The sequence below is a fragment of the Xiphophorus hellerii genome, chromosome 15 (assembly GCF_003331165.1).
Source record: "Xiphophorus hellerii strain 12219 chromosome 15, Xiphophorus_hellerii-4.1, whole genome shotgun sequence".
Classification (NCBI taxonomy): Eukaryota; Metazoa; Chordata; class Actinopteri; order Cyprinodontiformes; family Poeciliidae; genus Xiphophorus; species Xiphophorus hellerii.
In genome coordinates, this window is record NC_045686.1 from 12,689,402 (window position 1) to 12,709,723 (window position 20,322).

At 38.4% G+C, this 20,322-nt stretch overlaps 1 protein-coding gene across 2 annotated transcripts in view; it reads right to left on the bottom strand.

The window, feature by feature from the left end:
• nhsl1b (NHS-like 1b) overlaps window positions 1-19,488 on the bottom strand; it is a 100,041-nt gene extending 80,553 nt beyond the window's left edge. For both annotated transcript variants that reach the window (XM_032585747.1, XM_032585744.1), the window contains exon 1: window positions 18,932-19,488. In XM_032585747.1, coding sequence (XP_032441638.1) covers window positions 18,932-19,250 — 319 coding nt within the window. In that variant the 5' untranslated portion in view covers window positions 19,251-19,488. The remainder of the gene's footprint in view (window positions 1-18,931) is intronic.
• Between the last annotated feature and the right edge of the window lie 834 nt (window positions 19,489-20,322).

Sequence of the window (20,322 nt, forward strand, 5' to 3'; positions counted from 1 at the left end):
TGGACGAAGTCATTGTTGACACTATTAGCAGAAATTAATGTGTTCCATTTTTCTTTAATACAGAAAATACTCCTGGTCCAGTGATTCCATTTGCAGCGGTGTCTCTTTCCTACATAAAGTCATGGGCACAACGTTTACCATCATTAACTCTCTGTGCTCTTCACATAAAGACTGGAGCTGGGCCAGTGCTTCCAGGTTCCTCTGCTTCCATTCAGACCGGACGGAAGCAAAGCCCGGTTCTGCTGAGAGTGTCTGCATTAAAAGGAGTGGTTTCTTTTCACCGTCGTCTTTGCTGCAAAGCTAAAGAGTCGATGCTAACGCCTGAATTTCTGCAACTTCTAAGGTTTTACCAGCTGGCATTATACAGCATAAGCAGTTACATTTCCTATTGTTGCATCAGATGTAGGACTCACCTGTATGTGTAACTATGTGACTATATGATTGTAATCCAATGGAAAATCCAGGATATGTTTTAATTGAGTTTGAATGCAATTACATTCTATGTCTGAATATTAAATGGATCTGTTTGTCTTATAAAGAGCCTTAAGATGACATTTGATATAAACACTATATAAACAAACTGAATTAAACCAAATGTCATGTTGTGTCATGCATCAATTTATTGGCTCTTTATTTGATGTGCTGCAGAAACATGCCACTGTGTGTGTTTTTGGTGCCAGGTAGCATCAATCACACAGATGACATCACACAAAAATAATAATTTATGCAAACGTATGCCAGTCTGCTTGATCGGTATTAATTATTTTATGTAATGTCTTTACAAACCTAATGCACGATGCAGACAGACCAATAACAATTAAATGCACCTAAAACCAAAACATTTAGACTAACACCACTTATCGGTGCGACTGACATTATCTGCAAACACCTGATAAAGAACACATTCATCAGCAGAAAATAGCTTCACATTTTTGTGGTATGATTAGACAATGGGAAATATTTAGAAGGAGAAATGGGGTTCATATTTCTAGGATTCCATTAACACATCATGTCAGAGACTCATTGTTTTAGAGTTAAAGTTCACCATTTATTTATGGTAAATATTTTTACATTGGGCAAGCTTTAAAGTAAAAAAAGGACAAGAAAAACAGATAGGAAGAAGAATGAATGGGAGGAATGAGATGTGAAAAGAGGGAAAGACACAAAAAAGAAATTCAGGAAGGACATAAGGAAGAAAAGCGATAAAAAAACAAGGAAGGAAAGAAAAGACAGACTAGAAGGAACAGAAAAGGGTACAAAAAAAGAGAAGAAGGGCACAAGTAAGGAAGAGAGGGAAGAATGGAAGAACTCGAAGATAAAAATGGAGGAAGGACACACAAAATGAAGTAAAGAAAGTGGAAAACAAGGAAGGAAAGAAAAGGAGTGAATGAAAGAAGGAATAAATGGAGTCAGGATAAAAATATTGAAACAAAAAAGGGATGGCAGTAAGGGTTTAAGGAACAAAGAAAGAAAAGAAGGAATGACCACACAGAAGAATGGAGGGAACTGAGGAAAGAGGGATGAATTTGAGGAAGTTAGAATGGAAGAACACACGGCAAAAAGAAAAGGAAGGAATGAGGGAGAAAAGAAATGAAAAAAGTAGAGGGGAGAAAGAATGGAAAGACAAAAAAGAAAGAAAGAACAAGGGGAAAAAAAGATTTATACATTGAAATAGCTTCTGGAAATGCAAACCTTATTTTTCACACTTGTTTTCTTTTTCCCTACTTTCCCAGACCTGGAAAAGTACTGAAATCAAATTCTTCAGTTTTCAAGAGACTTTAGGAACTCTGCATTAACGAGAAGTGATGCCCAGTTTGAAAAACTAACCATAAAGTTACTATTTTGTAGCATCAATAGAAATCTGACAAGATTCAAGTAATAAGGAAATTAGCATTTTGCTATATCTGGTGTATTTAAGGCAAAATTCTACATATTGTATATACAATGCACTATCCCATTCCAATACAATCAATTCAATTGTCTCCAACTGACCAATGTATACAGAGTCAGCTCCAAAGAATCCAGTATGTTAGTGTGTGTATGTGCTTTGTGATTATACTACATTTCATGCTGACTGGGGCATGCACTGGGCTCATGCAGACTTGAAGTCACACAATGGGCTTCTGTGTGAGATTGTGTGATGGCGAGAAAAGATAAAAAAAAAGACGAGGGGAGAGGACGGAGTCAACTTTGTAGGTCAAAACAATTAAACATGCAGAGGTTAACTGTAAGAAGAATCAGACTTTTATTTACAAAAATTGCCCTTTGTTTTGAAGTGGTAATCAAATTAAAGCTCTTATGTGAAGAATTACAGAAATAGACAATGACCTGTCAACAAAATTACATTTTTGTGAGAGATTAAAAAAAGGGTCAGAAGAAATATTGGGGCTGCGACCTTTAATTGCTTAACCGCACATGTGGCAAAACTTAGTCAGCTACACCCAAAGTACTCCACCCATTCTGTCAGCAAACTGGAAACTATTGGGGTCGTGGCCAAACCACACATTGCTCTGTTGCTTCAAACCAAACGATAAATATGAACCCCAAGTTGGGGAAGCCATGAGCTAAAACAAAGAGAGTGAGCGGAGCAGAGAGGAAAGCTGCTTAGGACTCCAATGTCACCTCCTTCCCTTTCATCCCCAGTACAGCCCACAACCACATGAAAGGACAACTGGGTTGAATTTCCACATGAGGAAGAGACAGGGGTGTATGGATGTGTGCATAGACAGCTTAGACAGTTATGAGGAGGTTCCTCTGACCTTATGGCCCCAGTCTTAAGAAGTAGAAATCAGCTGTTTTCCTGAAGACCTTCTCAGTTTCTCCAACACACACAGACACTCATCTCTGACCAATTAAGAACCAGTCCAGGCCATTAGTGGCTGTTTACCATAGACTCCCTGCTTTGTCTTTCCTCCCTGCTAATCTTCCCTTCTTTGCTTGATAACCTTTCAACTTTTCATTTTGTGACTCTTAAAAATGTTATTTTATTACACCAATAATTATCCAGCGCTCAATAACTCATTAACCTGAGGAAATATAGAAAGCCTCTTCACATAGCATTATTTACTGAGGGAAAAGCTATGAAGCACATTGGATCCTATGTGTAAAAATATACTGTTTGCAAAATTATGAATTAACTGTGATTAACACTATTTTTGGACATCTAAGTTACATTTTAACATCGCTCAAATCGAATTAAATTCCTTTTATAAAAACCTGTCTGATAACATAAAATAGGCGAAAAGATTTCAAAAGGAATCATATTGTGAATTCAATTGAACTGCTGAGAAACATATAGACACCAATCTATCAGTCTGAAAAGGCAGTGTTTCCCAACCCTATTCTTGAAGGCACACTGCCTTGCAAGTTAGATATTTCCCTGCTTTGCTACTGATTCAGCTGATTGAAGTTCAGCATTTTCTCTGCGTATGTGCAAACATTATGGTCTTCAAAAGTTAATTGAAATAAATATGGCATTTGATTTGTTTTTAAATACACAAATAATACTGGTTCCGTGAAGAAGAAAAAAACAGACTTTGCAAACCCGAGGCATATTATGGGTAGAAGCAGAGCTAAGAATGGAGAATATGATTCAGTCTCTGTTTTCTTTCCCCTTAAGATCTATTGATAAAAGTGTTTAATTACTCAAGTATTTTAGATAACACCACTCCTCTCCTTTGGTTACATCTTGCCCATCTGTGTTGCTTAATCTGGATGTCAACTCTCCGTCAGGTAAATGCAAAACATTGGCAGTTTTTACTTCTGCTTCAGCTTTAAAAAATAAAACTGGGGATGGGCCACATAAACCCATTTTGCCTTAATGTTTAGTGGCATTTATTGATGTGATGATAAAATGGTAAAAAAAAAACAAAAAAAAACTTCAGTCTTTTGGTAATAAATCATTAAAGTTAGAGCCCTGAAACACATGTTGCTAAAAAAAAAAGAAAGAAAAAAAGTCAACAGCTGAAATTTAAGTATTAGACATTGTACACTAGCAAAGAAAAAACAGCGATATTTAATAGCAAATTGTTGGAGTCATCTGATTTTTTGCACAAATGCTGTAAAAGAAGGAGTCACTCCTTTATTCAGAGATTAGAGTTCCTTATTTCAAATCTACTCCTTGAACTCCTTCATATTTGTCATTTCAACAGCAGAAACTTGCACAAGGTAGTCCATCAAAGTATTTATCCAAGGATGATGGGGAAAAAAGTCTGCCACTTTTTCTAGATTACTTGCAAAAAATATATCTAAAAACTATAAATCCACTTCTTTCCATCTACAATATGTACTTTGTGTTGGTCTGTTACATAAATCGCAACAAAATACATGGAAGCTCATGGCTTGTACTGGTTTGTTACATGACACTTTGGCCATCTGCCTTTCAGGACACTATATTAGGAATGCAGCAGGGTTTTCAGTATGTTGCAAGATCTTAAATTCAGTTAAGAATGTCTGTTTTTGTGCTCATCATGACATTTTGCTTATGTGACCATGCTGATCTGCTGAAGGGAATGAGGAACAGTTTTTTCTCTCTCTGACAAATGCAAAATCTGCTCTTTGAAAGGACACAAAAAAAGACTACACAGAAGAGGGATTAATCTCTCTTTGGAGATGAGTCAGAGTGAACATAGGGCAGAGAGGTGGACATCCCAGTAGCCTGTGTCTGTTTTGCACGTGAGAATAACAATGAGATATCAGGAAATAGCCACCACAAGTGTGTTTTCAGACACACCTAAAGATTATGGTCTGCTTTCATCAATATAAAGGTTACTACACCCTGCGATTAAATAAGCTTTTGTAATGTTTTTATTTTATTAATGTGAGCATTTCAGTTCGGTAAACAATTAAAGACAAAGAGTGAGAAAATACAACGGACAAAACTGATAGAAAACGGCAGAAACACAAACAAAGACCAGATTTGTACATAAAATATAGATAAAACAGAAAGAATGATAGATTTGCCTTTTCCTCTCAGCCCTGGGGGATCTGACATTTCCATCCAGACCACTCATCACTGCCTCGCTTTTCCTACAACAAAGACCCTTAGTCTCATCTCCAGACTTGCAAGGTCTCAGAGGGGGCGCAGCATTGCTCCCCAAAGAACAAGAGCTCTCACTTGGATCATTACCTGCCTAGCTAACCCAATCTCATTCAGGACCTTAGACCCTCTTGAATGAGTTTATCCAACCGTCCCAGGAGGATGAAGGCGGAGTGAGGCCTGTAAACCTGGAGATGTAGCTGATCGAGCAGATTCGGTTCAGTGTTAGCAGACTTTAGAGCCACGCTGTTGGGGCCGAGGGTGTTTAAGTGTAAAAGGGGCATGGTGGGGGATTTCTTTTATGTGGTGCGGCCTTGTTAGCAGCTTTGGGGCCCCACTCAGGCTACTGGATCAAACGAAGGAGAGATGTGTGTGTGGAACTGTGTATGTCGGAAAAATAGAATTAAGAATCTAAAGAAGAAGAAAGGCTTTTTTTCCCCACAAATATTTCTTTTAACAGAAGTAACCTCCAATTTGTTGGCTAATCCTCGCTTTTTTCCACTATTATATTGTAGACATTAAATTCCAAGTTTTTCAGACTCAAATTAGTCGTGTTCTCAGGCCAATTGTGGCCAAAAAGTTCTGAATTTACAGCAGATGTTCAATAGAGATTAGCCTTAAACTAGGACAGTTAAGATGGATGGTTGGACAGATAAGTTAGAGAAAATGTTGACTGAAATTATATATTCATCTTAAATGTCATATTGGGGAAGCACTGAAACTTAACACACAAAGAACCTGAACACAGGAAATTGCTTTCAGCTAGAAACCATCAGAGCCAGCAGTGAATCCAACATGAGTGAAACTATCCAATGAAACAGCAAAGATGATGCGACTGACAACAATAGTTACCTGATACGCCGGTACCACAGAAGTACATTATGTCCTGAAGCCTGAAGCTGGTCCTTCAGTTCCTGGTGACTCATAATCCAGTGTGCAAATATACATGCCAAACATGCATAACAAGGTAAATGCATTGACCTAACAATGAAAGCTTTAGTGTACCAACCATTGATTGGCAAACCCATAGATTGAATACTAAAGAAAACAAACAAATATAATTGCAACAACCGGTTCCTGTGCAACTGTGTGTGGAAGGAACCCAGTTTCCTTCCACACACAGTTGCGACAACATACCTTAGCTGGCAGTGACCTCAGTACTCAAGCTTGTGGCCCAAAACTTTGCCTATTTTCAAATTCAACCCCTTTCTCATCTTGGAAAGCAGAGTCTCGACACTCGGATTTGTGATGGGAATGCCACCAGTCTCTAAAACATCTTTTTTTCCCCCCTTCTTTCTTTTAAATCTGGCATCCTCAGAATGTTTAGACAAGAAAAAACCTCAATGACTGGCACAGAGGAGAAAACTCAAGCCAACAACAACAGCAGAAAAAGCTCAGACAGACCCTAATATATTCGGAAGATATGGTTTGCAGAGGAAGCACTGAAGTCAACATTTACAACAGCCTAAAGCAACATACAATTACTCATATCCATCATTACATCCTTCCACAGCCATAATTCCTATAAACCAACAGGTAAGACATCTGTAGACATACTGTATATACGCTTGGTTTCCCATCAGCTATTGTTGTCTGATCTTTTCACTCTTTTCTGCTTCCATTAATGGCTGTTCAGACTCCAGCAGGGATTAAGAAGATTAAACAACTCTGTAGTTATATGAAATTATCCTCATCATAATCCCCACCATTGACTCTGAAAGTTTAGTTTTGCTGTGTGATAGCAGAGGACCTCTGTCATAAGCACACAGGCAAATGCTGGATTTCACAAGAAGCTCACTCCTAAGCAGGTCAACAACACACTTGTTTGAAAAATTGTTCTACTGAAAAGTTCCAGGAAAGGTTTTTCAGAAAAACACTTGTACAAAATGGCCAGTTTTGCAAGGTTAAAGGATGTTGAGATCAGCAATTTTCTGCAGAATCACCAGCTAAAGAACTCCAAAGTTCCTGTTTAGTAAACCAATGCATGGGTCTAAGTTTTCAGGTTGCCACCTGAAAACTTTGTCAGATGTCAAGTGTGCAGATGAGATTATGGCTAGGGTTAAGGGGTTAAGTTCCAGGTAAAGATAATCTTAATGCTGCAGAGTACCGATGGGAAAAGGTTTGGTCGTGGCCTCTTTCTGTCCCAACATGACTGTGGAGGAGCTCCGACCTCAATTTGACAGAGCACTTTTGGGATGAATCAGAATAGCGACTATTAGGCAAGCCTTTTCGTCCCGCATCAGTACTTAACCTCATCCCTTATAGACAGTCTTCCTCTAAGCTGTTGTAGCTGCAAAGTATGTGTCAAACTTTAAATTTCATTAAAGTTTGTGTGTGTATAAAGGAAAGTGGCCAAATACTTTCAGTGTATATCATATTTATATGGGGCGTTAATTCTTTGTCCTTCACTGGTAATTTTCACGTGTTTTACAGAATGCTGCCATACTGAACAAGTACTTTTTGTATAAAAGATCATGCCTTCTGTACAGTAGTGTTCTCTTATAGCTTAAGGGGCATTAATTGTATTCCGATCTACATTCACAGGTAAAAAAAAAAAAAAAAAAAGAATATTTCTCATTTTCAAAGTTTTAACTCCTGCCAATCAGCTTCTGGTTCAGGAATGTTTTCCTAATAAATGTAAGTGCCAACATAATTTACTCCACTTATCTCATAAGTCAAAAAATAAATAAAAAAAAACTCATTCTACCTCTGCCATACTATGTGTTGTTGATTGTCACTGTGAGTTTTTTGTCGAATTCATAATAAACACCGAGCCCAACATGAGAACAGTTGGAAAGCATAGGAGCAGATTCCTAGGCTTTAAAAAGGAAGGGCCAACCTGACTACGACTTCAGGCCAAACATATGAAATCACCCAACACCACATCTTGTGCAAACAGGAGGTGCTGACAGTGACTAAGAGCTGTAAACCGGTAATCGTCTCCTCTATCACTCTGATGGAAGCTTTGAAATGATCTAAAGTTTTGAACACACATCCATACATGACCTTAAAAAACCCCACACAATGAAGTCTCTGTAGATAAGGCAGACAGCGCAAACTGCTTCTGGGGGAAAAATTCAGTGGCCAATGGGGATTCCAGCTGGCAGTATGTCATATTTCACAGAGCAAGAAACACACATGTGCATGCTTTAGTGGGACAGTATAGCAGGGAAGTGGGAAGATTGATGAAACACAGAGGACCTGCATCAAGAAAAGGGTGGAAAAATAAAACCATACCATTAAAGCTGATTTTGCTTTTTCATTGATTAAGAAATTACCACCAAAAAAATAACTTCAAAGTTTCATATAGCCAAGTCTACAGAAAAATCAGAGCTACGACAATGAAAAGGGTTAGAATCATGAGAGGAATGGATCAGCATGTCCAAACATGTTATTTTTAACTGAAAATATGTGCAGCATTTCTAACTAAATAAAATGCAGATTTATGTCAACATCTAATACATACAGAGGTATGTTGAAAGTTCCCTCCTTGCATCAACTCCAAGTACCTTAAGGTAAAAGTCCATCTGAAGAAAAGAAAGAAATGGCTCTGGGCTTTATTGATTACCCTCAATCCCGCAGTCTTTATCTTTTCACAACCTTTGCAATACAATCAAGGCATCCCATGCTGAGCGTCCCAAGACATGTTCTCCCCTAAAGCAACTCATAATGTTTCACCTTTGACAGGAACGTCTTGCATCACCTTCAAAGCTCAAAATAAGCTCAGCAAAAATATGCAAGTCCTTTCATATTCTACTCACCTTTCTCACTAATGCATTAAACAGTCCAGTTTGGATGAGGGCTTTCTTGCTTCAACCTCTAGCCTAATCACACTTCGTGGACACAATCAAAAATTCCCCTGTCGCCACATGCTTGTTCAGCAGGAGGAATTGTGGCAGTCAGTAACTCGAAGAAATCAGCTGAATTTCTTTAGATAGAAAACCTTTCACCAATTGGAAAATAAACTGAGCTTCTTCAGTGTTTTACAAGGACCAGACTGGAATTTATGTATGTATTGGAATGTTAAGTTAATTTTTCTGATATAAACTGGATCTTCTTAAAGTGACTTGAGATGACATTTGATGTGAATCAGCACTGTATACTCTGCAAATAAACTGAGCCAATAGACTACTTTGATGCTATCTTTTGTAGAATATTTTAGGTGGCATGCATTGAAATTGCGTTCATCAAAAATATATTTGGCCAGCTGAATGAACTTTCCACGTTTTTTACGTTGTCTCCAGCATAAAGACAATAAGATACCTAACTAGCATCAATGCTAACTCCGTGATCTACTTGGATTTTTCGCTCACTGTTTCTTACATATGTTATAGTTACAAGATGTATTTAAGTTGTGAGGTTCTTCGTTCCAAAGGTTTTTGAGTCAATCTATAATGTCATTACACAAATATGTGTTCTTTTCCTAACATTGCACAACCCTAGTCTGTTTTATAATTACACAGTTATATTTATCACCAGCATGAATACTTGTTAGTTTTTCTGTGCAAAAAAATAGATCATATTACAGAATTTCAATCTCAAGAAGACCAAGCCAATGTCAAACAAACATTTCAAAGGGAAAAAACTGCAATCACTCAATAAACTACAATAAAGGGTGTGGTATTTATACTATGACATATGATGACGATAAACCCTTCAGTAAGAATTGAGAACAGTGTATTTTACTGCTGGTCTGACTAACATACAGACATACAGGGTGGTAGCAGACAGGAAATAAGCTTTTTTTTTCAAGAGAGCTGAATCATGGGTGTAATAACTTATTTTTGTCATTAAAGTGGGAAAAGTCTTACCATGTTAAAAAAAATAAAAATAAGCAGTTGTAGCGTGAATTGTTTTATGTGGTACTTTCTCATCCTGAAGGGATTTCTCTCCTTACAAAGCTCTTGATGCAACAGTAAACAGAGCTCACCTCAACACTGTCAACACCCTGATTCACACCCCCATCATCTCCTCACTGTGGTGACAGCTGATGTAAAAGTTCTTACAGACCTAGAGGTGGAACTTTTCTGTCACAGAACTCTGGATCTAGCCTAAACTAAAATAAAGCTAGTCCATTAAACAGTGATATTGCTCAATGCAAGCGCTGGATTGTACAAAGTACAAATAACGAAAACTGAAGTGTAAAAATGGCCTCTTGTGAAAGAACAAAACAACTCAGCGACCCTCGTATTAGCTCGTCTTGTTTATTCAGCTGAGGAAGTTCAAGTTATGCGAGGTCACCGATGTTTAGAGGACTAAATTTATGTCTGAAAACACTCAGCCAACAGCTGTTTGCAATGACTTCTCTGCCAATCCAAATATAACCGAAAGAGGCTCCACCCCAACTTCTCATCTGTCTGTATCTGAATTTAAAATTCAAATTTTTTATCCAAAACAGTAGAAGGTCCCAGGTTTGCACTATGGACTTTATTCCACCAGCGCTGATATAATTACACAAAATATATTTTAACGTCCTTAACAAAGATGGATCCAGTATAGTCTCTCAGTCACAATGCATGGCTGTGTAAGTCTGATTTCTATCAAAATAAAAACCCTTGTTTATTTACCATAAAGTTAATATAGAAGCGAGTGCAGTAAAGTGCAAATGCAGGACAACAATAGCCTTAAAGCTCCTATTATATGAGCCGCCATCTGCTGCCGTTTGTCATCATGTACTGTATAGATGCATGTTTGTCTGCCATCCTGTCTCCCTCCTGTACTCACCACTGTTGGGTTATAATATTCCATAGAGTATGTAGTGAGCCATTTAAGTTGTTAAAATTAAAGCTGTTAAGATTGCATGATTCTTCTTCTGCAATCAAACGTACAAAAACTCTGCAAATGTAAAACATAACCATGAGTTTATGTGGACCTCCGGCTTTGTTTTGGAACCCAAACTTGGGGTTTTCCCCTTAGATGATTATTTGTATGGAGATTTAAGATAGGCTGTACACAGTAGATGGTATTGTATTGTAGGATCAATGGAAAAGCCACTAAAGGTTAACCCTAACATGCACTTACACAAAGATTAACATTTTTACATGCATGTGAATTAGTACTTAATGTGCAGCCTGTAAATCAAACCACTCTGGTGACACTTGAACAACAAAAACCTAATAGCCACCCCTAAACTTAAAACAGTGACACCTTTCTACTTTTTCAGCAATCTGAGATTCCAAAAAAAACAAGCTGGTGTTGAACTCCATATCCCTTCATCTCTTCCTGGTCACAGGATAAACATCCTACATCAAGGCAGACAGACAAGTCAAACTATAAATTGCATAATTACACACAAATGAAAACAAAATCCACATGTGAACGCTATTGAGTCTGCAACAACAGACAATATTCCTTAATGATTTAAGGCTCCTGTAAGCTGCCACTCCCCAACCCCCAAAAAATCCTCCTCAATCCCAGCACAATCATGCAAATCTAAAACAAAAAATGCCAAAATATCAACCAAGTTTAGTCTTAAAGTATAGTTGTCCAAATATAATTTTGAATGTGGTTATTTTGCTGTTTTCTGTATTTTTAGGCATAAACTTGAAATAGGCATGATTACTGATATAAAGGCTTATAAAACCAGCAACATTTTCCATTCCTAAAAAAACAATTCAGTGGAGCTCAGAGAAAGTGCCAGAGAGGAGTTCTGACCTTAGATTGTATTTAGAATAGAGTGCTGCTTTGTTGCCCCTCCCCCACCTGTTGCAACCACACTCTTCCTTCGCTTAAAATGAAAAAGAGAGAAAAGTTAATCTGTTTGGAAAAACTTCCAGCCACAAAGCACAAACAGCTATGCCGTTCTAACAACAGCAATAAAACACACTGCTCTTTATCGAGCCAGTTACTTTAAGACCAAAGTCAGCAAGACTGCAGCCCAACTAATTAACTAGCTAATATCAACTTGTTAGTCATACTTTATAAAGAGCAGAGAGGCAGAAAGATCACTTATTCTGAACAATTAGCTCACATGAGGCTACTACGTTCAGCGGGTGTTGAAATTTAGATTTTTACTTAAGCCTACTGTATATAGAAATCCTGAAACAACAATATCTTTTCAAGAGATTAATAATGAACATGTTCGATTATTTTACCTTCAGTAGGAATAATGATTGTCTTTTCTGTGTTAATTAAAAGCAAGTGACGATGTGAAAACTACAAGCTGCATACAGCCCAACATATATGATTATCTTACACACTAATATATCCAAGTAATGACACCATCTGTGATATAAACAACCATAGCAACAGAAAAACAAAACAATCTAATTCATTTGTTTATTAGGAAACTGGTTACGGGTCAAGATATTTTAGATAATTTGGACCATTGAAATCTTCTATCGTGCAGCGTTTTATGACTTTTTAGTGGAAGAGAATGTAGAAATCCCACAAGTTGTGTGCAACGAAGAGTAAAGCATCTGTGTGAGTGTGTGTGAGTCACTTTAATCATTTTCACACAAGCAGAAAAATAGGTCGCGCATACTTCTTCTGATATGATTGGGACTGCAGTGGCATGCTGGTTGAACAGTTCTGGACGTCAAACACAATAAGAAAGATTCAGACGAAAAACAAGAAAAAATATGGGGAAGGATTTTTTTTGTAAAATAAAGATGAAGTCACAGAATGAAAATTTTAATTGATTATGAAAGAGGCAAAGAAAGCAGAAGATGAAGGGAAGCAGAAGGCTCGTCTTTGTTGTGGTCAGCATGACATCAAAGTGCTAAAATGGTTGAGATGACAGAGGAACGCTGTGGAAACCATATGAAAGAAAAGAGAGAGAAAGGATGACAGAACAGAGTGAAAAAAGCTGATAGAAAAGAATACAATGATTCATTATGTGACATCTGTAGACAGAGCCATGCAAAAACTGAACATTTTTTAAAAAAGAATCTATCGTCTCTTTAGAATTATATTTACTGCACCATTCCAGTCTCTTGGACAATATGTCTTGCCTTTAATTTGTCCTGTGGGAGTTGAGGGGGGAAAAATATCATCCAGGCTCATCTGTCATAAAGAGTTTTCACCAGAGATTTGCTGGCAGCTCCGCTCCCGTTTGTCTTTCGAGGAAGTGTATTTCGTCCCAAACATCTGGTTGTGTGTGATACTTTTCCTCCGTAACAATAGCTGTGTAAAAATCTGCAGCGTGACCTCAAACTGGAACTCTTCAACTGCACTCTAAATAAAACCTTTTGCAGTGAGAAAAAAAATAAAATTAGAAAAATAAATTTAGAATAAAATTCAACTATTTGGTACCACTGTAATGACAGAACAATCTGCCGGTGAGCCCAACTAAAATCTTATTTTGACTTATAGAAGATATAACAATGTTTGACTCCAAATTTAGTGAAGCAGTATCTTTTTTTTTTTTTAAACCTGCTTGGCTCTCAGTTGTAAAAGAAGTGCGATAAACTGTGAGTGCATTTCTAAATCTTGTATAAAACAGTAGAATCTAACGTGTGCAAAATGATGAACATGTGGAAGCTGAGATTTTTTGAAAAACATCCAAATGAAGCTGAGATTTTTAGAAAAACATCAAAACAAGTGAGATCCAGCATCCCAGGGGACTCTCGGTTTGTCCTCTTTCTGAAAACCATCACCGCAGTGGGGATTAAACCGTCTCCTTATTGGCTGCTTATTACCCCACAGCAACCTCAACTACCGAGGAGCTAGCAGACCAGTCTCACATGTGGCTTCTCTAAATGTGGGAACATACTTAAGCAAATGTGGATATCTATAATAAAACAAAACAAAAAAAAAACACATATGCACTTTGCAAAGTGAACAATGCAAAGTTTACAATGCAGCTCAGATCTAGTTTTACACCCAGTCACGTCAGCGTGAACAGACACTGTCATTTTATTTTGGGCTCACAAAATTATTGGAAGGTTTTTATTGAATAGAATTAGACAAAGCCACTGTTGTGGGAGCACCATGGATGATGACAAACAAGTGTGTTATCCCAGAATTCCTGGACTCCTCTGAGCATTGAACAGGACTGTATCCAAATTCAGGGAGGTCTGAACAGAAGCGTGAGAGAGGACAGCTGTGAACTTCACACACACACACAAGAACACCAAAAGTCTAAAAGGTCATCATAAAGTTCATCAAGTATTTCTACATTGTTGAGGATGTAAAAATGAAACCTGCAGAAACCACAGAGTGTAAGGAAGAATGTACAGTAGGAAAAATTAGAGGACGGAAACAATGACAAAGCTAAAGATAACAGGATGATGGAAAGAAAGGAAGCACAACGAAGGAATGAAGGTATCACACAAGAAAGGACGGAGATCCAAACCTGGAGGGGAAGGATGATTGGATAGTTAATGGAAGAAAGGACATGAGAAAGAGATTAAAGAAAGACACAAGGGAGGGAGAATGCACACGAAAAAGAAAAAACAAAAACAAGAAACTGAGAAAAGGAAAAGGACAAAACAAATAAAAGAAAAGAAGGGAGGGCAGAAGGACAAGAGTAGGAAAGAAAGAAAAGGGAGGGGGGAAAGGTAAAAGAATACAAAGAAGACTGGATAGAAGGAACAAAAAAAAAAAAGATTTGACATATTTCCATACTCATTTTTTCTTTTTCCATACATCTGTACCTGGAAAATGCTGGAACTCTGTCAAACAATCACCATCAGAATCAGCTCCCTGTCAATTCTCCTAAAGCTGCAGCTCTTTCTAAGTAATTTTCCCCATGTTTCTCCCCTCTCACTGATCCCTCTCCGTCTGTACAACTGGACCTGAATCTTTTGTTCCCCGTGGGAGCAGGTCGACCTCCAGAACCAGGCCAGGCTCCTCTCTCTGGAGCGAGTTCTGTGGGAACTGACTTGTGGATTCTGTCAGCGTAATGACTGCTCTCCCATCAATGAAAGGCAGGGAACCGGGGTGAGACAGAGTGAATAGTGAGCAACGAGAAGTGAAGCAGGAATAAATGCGGCTAGCAGGAGCATCGTTGGGTGGCAAACCGGAAAAGAAATAAAAACAAAACAGTAATTAGTTTATCCAGGCATGAAAGTGCTTTGCAAGGAAAACAGACTTGGATCTCAGTCAAGTGAGTTTTTCAACTCAACCGGAGTAGTCCCACCCCAAGTAACAACTGTCCATCAACAGACACTTGTGTATGGTCCCACAGACACACAAGGGGTCTTAGAGGAACACTTTAGCATTGCAGCACACCCTCAACATGACAGCACGGAGCAGATGAAAGATAGGGCAAAGACATGTGCCTATAATTATCTGAGGGATAGAGGAGGAATGCTCGGTGTGGAAGAGTGTGAGGGAAAGACAAGATGGACTACTGGCGTTAGTGGGTCAGCTGGAAACAAGTCTCCTTTTTACTCTGTGTGTCAATGTGTGTGTGTGTCTGTGCGTGTGTCTCCAACATCCAGCTGGTGGGCATCAAGACGTCTGACAGGGAAGCCCTGAGACTCACCCAACTCCAATTAACCTTCACCAGTTTGACCTAGATTCATTAAAAATAAAACACTCCCAGTTCAACACAGGGCTATATTTGGCCGAAGGACTGGGAGTAAAACGTATAGTTAAAAACAGCGCTCACATACATACAGTGCCTGGCAGAAGTATTCACACCCCCTTGAACTCGTAGAATGTCAAACATGTGTGAAGTTATAACTACAGACTTTAATAAATTTTATATGATTGACCGTCATAAAGTTGGTGCTGTCGTGGGAGGAGATATCCATGCTTTTTAATTATTTTTACAAGTGAAAATATAAAAAGTGTGGAAGGCATTTCTGTCAGTCAATACATTATAGTCACCTTTTGCTGTAATTGTAGCTTTAAGTGTCTTTGATGAGCACTTTTTTTTAAGACAGTGATTTTTAATTTAATTTGGTCTGGACTTTAACTAGGTCTTTCAAGTAATTTCCTCTCTTCTCTGATTTCAACTGAGAGATTTCAAGCTACTGTTTAGTCTAAACAAAATGGTCGCCTCATTTCACACATATGGGTGAAGCAGGAAACACTGTTTATCCAAATACAGATGACTCGGCTATTTTGGCCCAAAGCAGAAATCCAAGCTGGGCCATTCAGCTTTGTTTAACTCTTCACTCTGTGCGTGTCAGGTGTTCCCCTGCTGAAGTTCCACAGGACGACCTCTGAACTTTGCCCTGATGGCATCTGCTTCAGCAGAAATGGAGTAATGGTAGCAAAATACACAAAAGTAGATGCCCCGTTTGACCTATTCAGTCCAACCTTGATTACTTTAAGTCGATGTGCACACATTTACTATGTCTGGCCCTCCCTTCACTCAATAGTGTTCCTCCAGCATGAAGGGGCCCCTCACCCGTAATATGATCCACCTCTGAACTAAGGTAAAACCTCCACAGGAACTTGTCAATGGTAAATATTTACATGCAAACTTTAAGGGTATATTAAGTAATACAACAAATTCAACACCGCAGGCCAGCAAAAGTCAACATAGGATTAGGTATTAAAGATAGAAAGAACTACAAATCCAGCTTTGAAAACATGTAATAGAATAAGTTTGGCAATGCCACAACCTGCCTCTGCTCTCTGAAGTCACACGACGCTAACAGCAACTTTCATTCAGAGCGCCGCCAGCTGATCTGATATATTCAAATGCAGCACTCACTTTCTGGAGTAACGCTGCAAGGCCCTTCAGAAGGCAGGTGGTGTTTTTCACCTTTATGTGTGGAAAGATTTAAAGTAAAGCTGACAGGTCTGCGCTGTAATAAATTGGAAGTCAGAGCTTCTGTACACTCAGGGCTGCGCTTGGGGCCATGTGTGAGCTGGCAACTGAGAGTCTCGCAACGTAACACACCGCATTCCTGCCTGCTCTCCCTCACCTCGTCTTCAGCTGCAATGAAAAAGCATACAGGAGTTTCAATGGGAAGAAATCAGGGTTGTGCATTAGAGACGAAGAAGTCATGGTGTGTGGTTTTTTTTGAGTACTCCTTGAACACGCCTGCTTCACTCCCATGTTTTTATGCATCTCCCTGCTCATACAACACTCTCACTTACTGTAAGTCTGGGATCTGTCAGCTCAGCTTAAATTCCCACAACCAGACTCTCTTTTGACTCTCTGACAGTGACTCACAGTCGGACCCAAGACAGGATGAACCAACTACTGTCACAAGGACGGAGAAAAAAGGGGAAACAAAAGCCTATGAGTCAGAACCGAAACCGCCATCTTTCAATGGCGCTTAGTAGAATCTGGGCTGGACGTCTGAACACTACTCTGTAACATTCTTTAGAGGCAAATTAGATGAGCAAAAGAGCTGTGCCGGAAATCAGGAGGTAATATAATTCCATAATTATCGTGTTCATGAACATTAGAGGACAAAAAAGGGTTAAGTTAAAGGCACAGACACAAAGTGACTTTTACTTCAGATCTATATCAGAACTTCCTAATGTTTCTTTTTATGGAGTGCTGAAAGTGACAAATGAATAAGATAGAACTTATTATTAAACAAAAACCTAAAACAAATACATTTAATAATATAATTCTCCTTTTTGCTAATTTTTAATTGTATTAAAATTTTTAGTTGATAATTGTTGCCTGCATTAAATAGCTCTAATCTGATCAGTATAGTGTCAAACTCCAGTCCTCAAGGGCCACTGTCCTGCAGTTTCTAGAATGAAATGGCTTAATTACCTCCTTCTTGTGTAGATAAGTTCTCCAGAGCCTTGCTAATAACCTAATTATTGTATTCAGGTGTGGTGTAGCAAAGGCACATCTAACGGTTTCAGGGCAGTGACCCTCCAGGACTGGAGTTTGACACCTGTGGTATAACTGGTCTGTGCTGGAATCACTCTCCTTGTTAACCAATCAGATACAAAAGTCTATTTGATAAGCCATAGCAAAACATCTCATGGCTCACTGTTGAACAATAACCATAAAAAATTAAATACTAAAATAATTGTACATAATCTTTACATAATTTTAAACAAGTAAGCACATGTGTTGTGTATTTTTTCTATATTTTACATTAACAAATCTAAATGATCCTTGCACTTTTGACACTCCATAGATATTCTAGCACCACAAGTATGTTTTTGAGTTTACAGAATTTTATTAAATTAATAGGCAGGCGTGTGAATAAATATCCAGTAATTTCATTACTCAATGAATTCAATGTTAACTTTATATATTTTTATAAAAATGTATTTTAAAATATCAGCTGACAAACAATACAATTAAAACACGACTTGAAATCTTGATCCAAATAATGAAATAATAACTAGTCCAAGTCACTGATACATTTATGCACATATTTTATTTCTTTTTATTGTAATATATAGGGTTTTTTTTTTATTTATACTGTGGCACTTTTGGCACTCCATAGTCAGTTCAGGCACCAAACCATGAGTCAGTGTCTGAGTTAATATACAACCACTGTGCGGGACAAGTAGCAGCTTTACAATGACAAGCAAAACAAATTAAACTCCTGGAGTCAGGAAATTGATTTTCCATTTATCCCTCTGCTGACCAACTTTGTTTACATCTTTGAAACTGCATGAAGAAGCAGAGGAAAGGTTGTCTGGGAGGCTTTCTGTGATCTTGTTCTCCAATAAAGCTCTACAAACAGATGGTCAATAAGACGAGAGGAGATCCATCACTTTTGAAAGGACTCTATGCCCTCTATTAACATAAGTTTGAAGGAGGACAGAGACAGCAATGTGTTCAGAAGACACAGGTCAATAGTCCCTGGTTGCGTCAATAGACATAATGTGAGTCACCTTGGACTTGAACAGACAGTAAAAGAATGTAAGAGAATATAGACACCTGTCTGATAGCTGCCAGTTGTCCAGATAACTACGATCAACTTTCAGCACAACAATAAAGCCTACTGCAATTCACCGCGCATTTTCCGGGGTTTGGTGTAATGTTTACAATGAAGAGGCAGAACTTACGGATCTTAACTTTCTTTGGATCCAACTTGAGGACCTCATTCTGCAGATTGTGCAGGCGCCCCTGAATCCTGCAGGACCTCCTGAACACCATCCCTGCCTCCATTTCGATGCCCAGGAAGATGTCGCTGGCATGTCGGGAAAGGTCTGAGAGTTGCTGGATTAAGCTGGTCAGCGTGTGACAGCCAACCTCATCCAGAGACGAGTATAAAACAGGTCTTCGGAGTTTGCGTCTCCCGCTTCCTTCCCTCGGTTTCCAGCCGTCCCTCGCCGACAACCGACTCACACGGCGCGGCTCAATAGTCCTCTGATGAAAGGGCATATTTAAATCATACCAATAACCTCAGCGGGGACCGAAAACTGCACATGAAAAAAAAAAACTCCGCTTCAAAACAAAGTAATGTAGTATAAAACTACATTACAGCAAAAAGTAATATTCCCAAGGCTATGGAATCCCTCAATCCCGCCATATTTATTGTTTTCAAACCGTGGTACTTTGTCCTGCTGCTGTACACCGGAGACGTTGCCTCTCAAACCTATTCAAATTCAACCAGACACAGAGCAAGCTGCAGGAGAAAAAAAAAAAACACAGCAAGGGAAAAAGTCGGGAAAGAAGTCTGTACCAAAACCCGGAGAATACTACAACCACCTGTAGGAACTGGAGAGGACTCAGTTTACCTGCCCTCCTTCTGAGTCAGCGGCTTTACGGAAAAGCTGGAGCGGATTTTCTCCATAACGGAGCACGGAGGGACAGCAGCGGGGGAAGGATGGGTAAAATGTGGGCTTAAATGGAACCCAGTAGGAAAACACAATGTTGGTGTTGAAATGCAACTATGACCATTTTTAAAACTTCTATAATATCTGTTTCTGTTTATTCATGGCAGGCTACATCAATCTACCAATTTTCATATCATGTTTATGTTCTATTTGAATTTCCATCTAAAAAGCCAGAGTAAAAGAACATCACAGTAATAATAGAGTTATTATAATCAAGCCTCTGATTTACGTTTATTTTTGTATTTATTTTTAACAGTTTGTACATTTACCAGTTCTGAACAAGACTTTACTATTTCCTTCTCACAGCTATTCCATATTTTTTATGACATTTACTGTGTTCTTGTAAAGCACTTTCAACTAGTAAACAATGAATGGTGCTACAGAAATAAACTTTCCTTTTGCAAAACAAGCACGTGCCTTTAAGTTCATGCTTAGTTTCTTTGTACATTGCCAGTGTAATAATGAGTTGTTCCAAACAGAAGCATTTTAATGGATACAATTTAATGAATGTTTTGTTTGTCATTGTTATCTAAACCATTTATAATTCATGGGTTTCTTTTGTAGCACTTAAGTTGCATTTCCCCACATTTGTGCACTGCAGACTATGTTTGGAATTG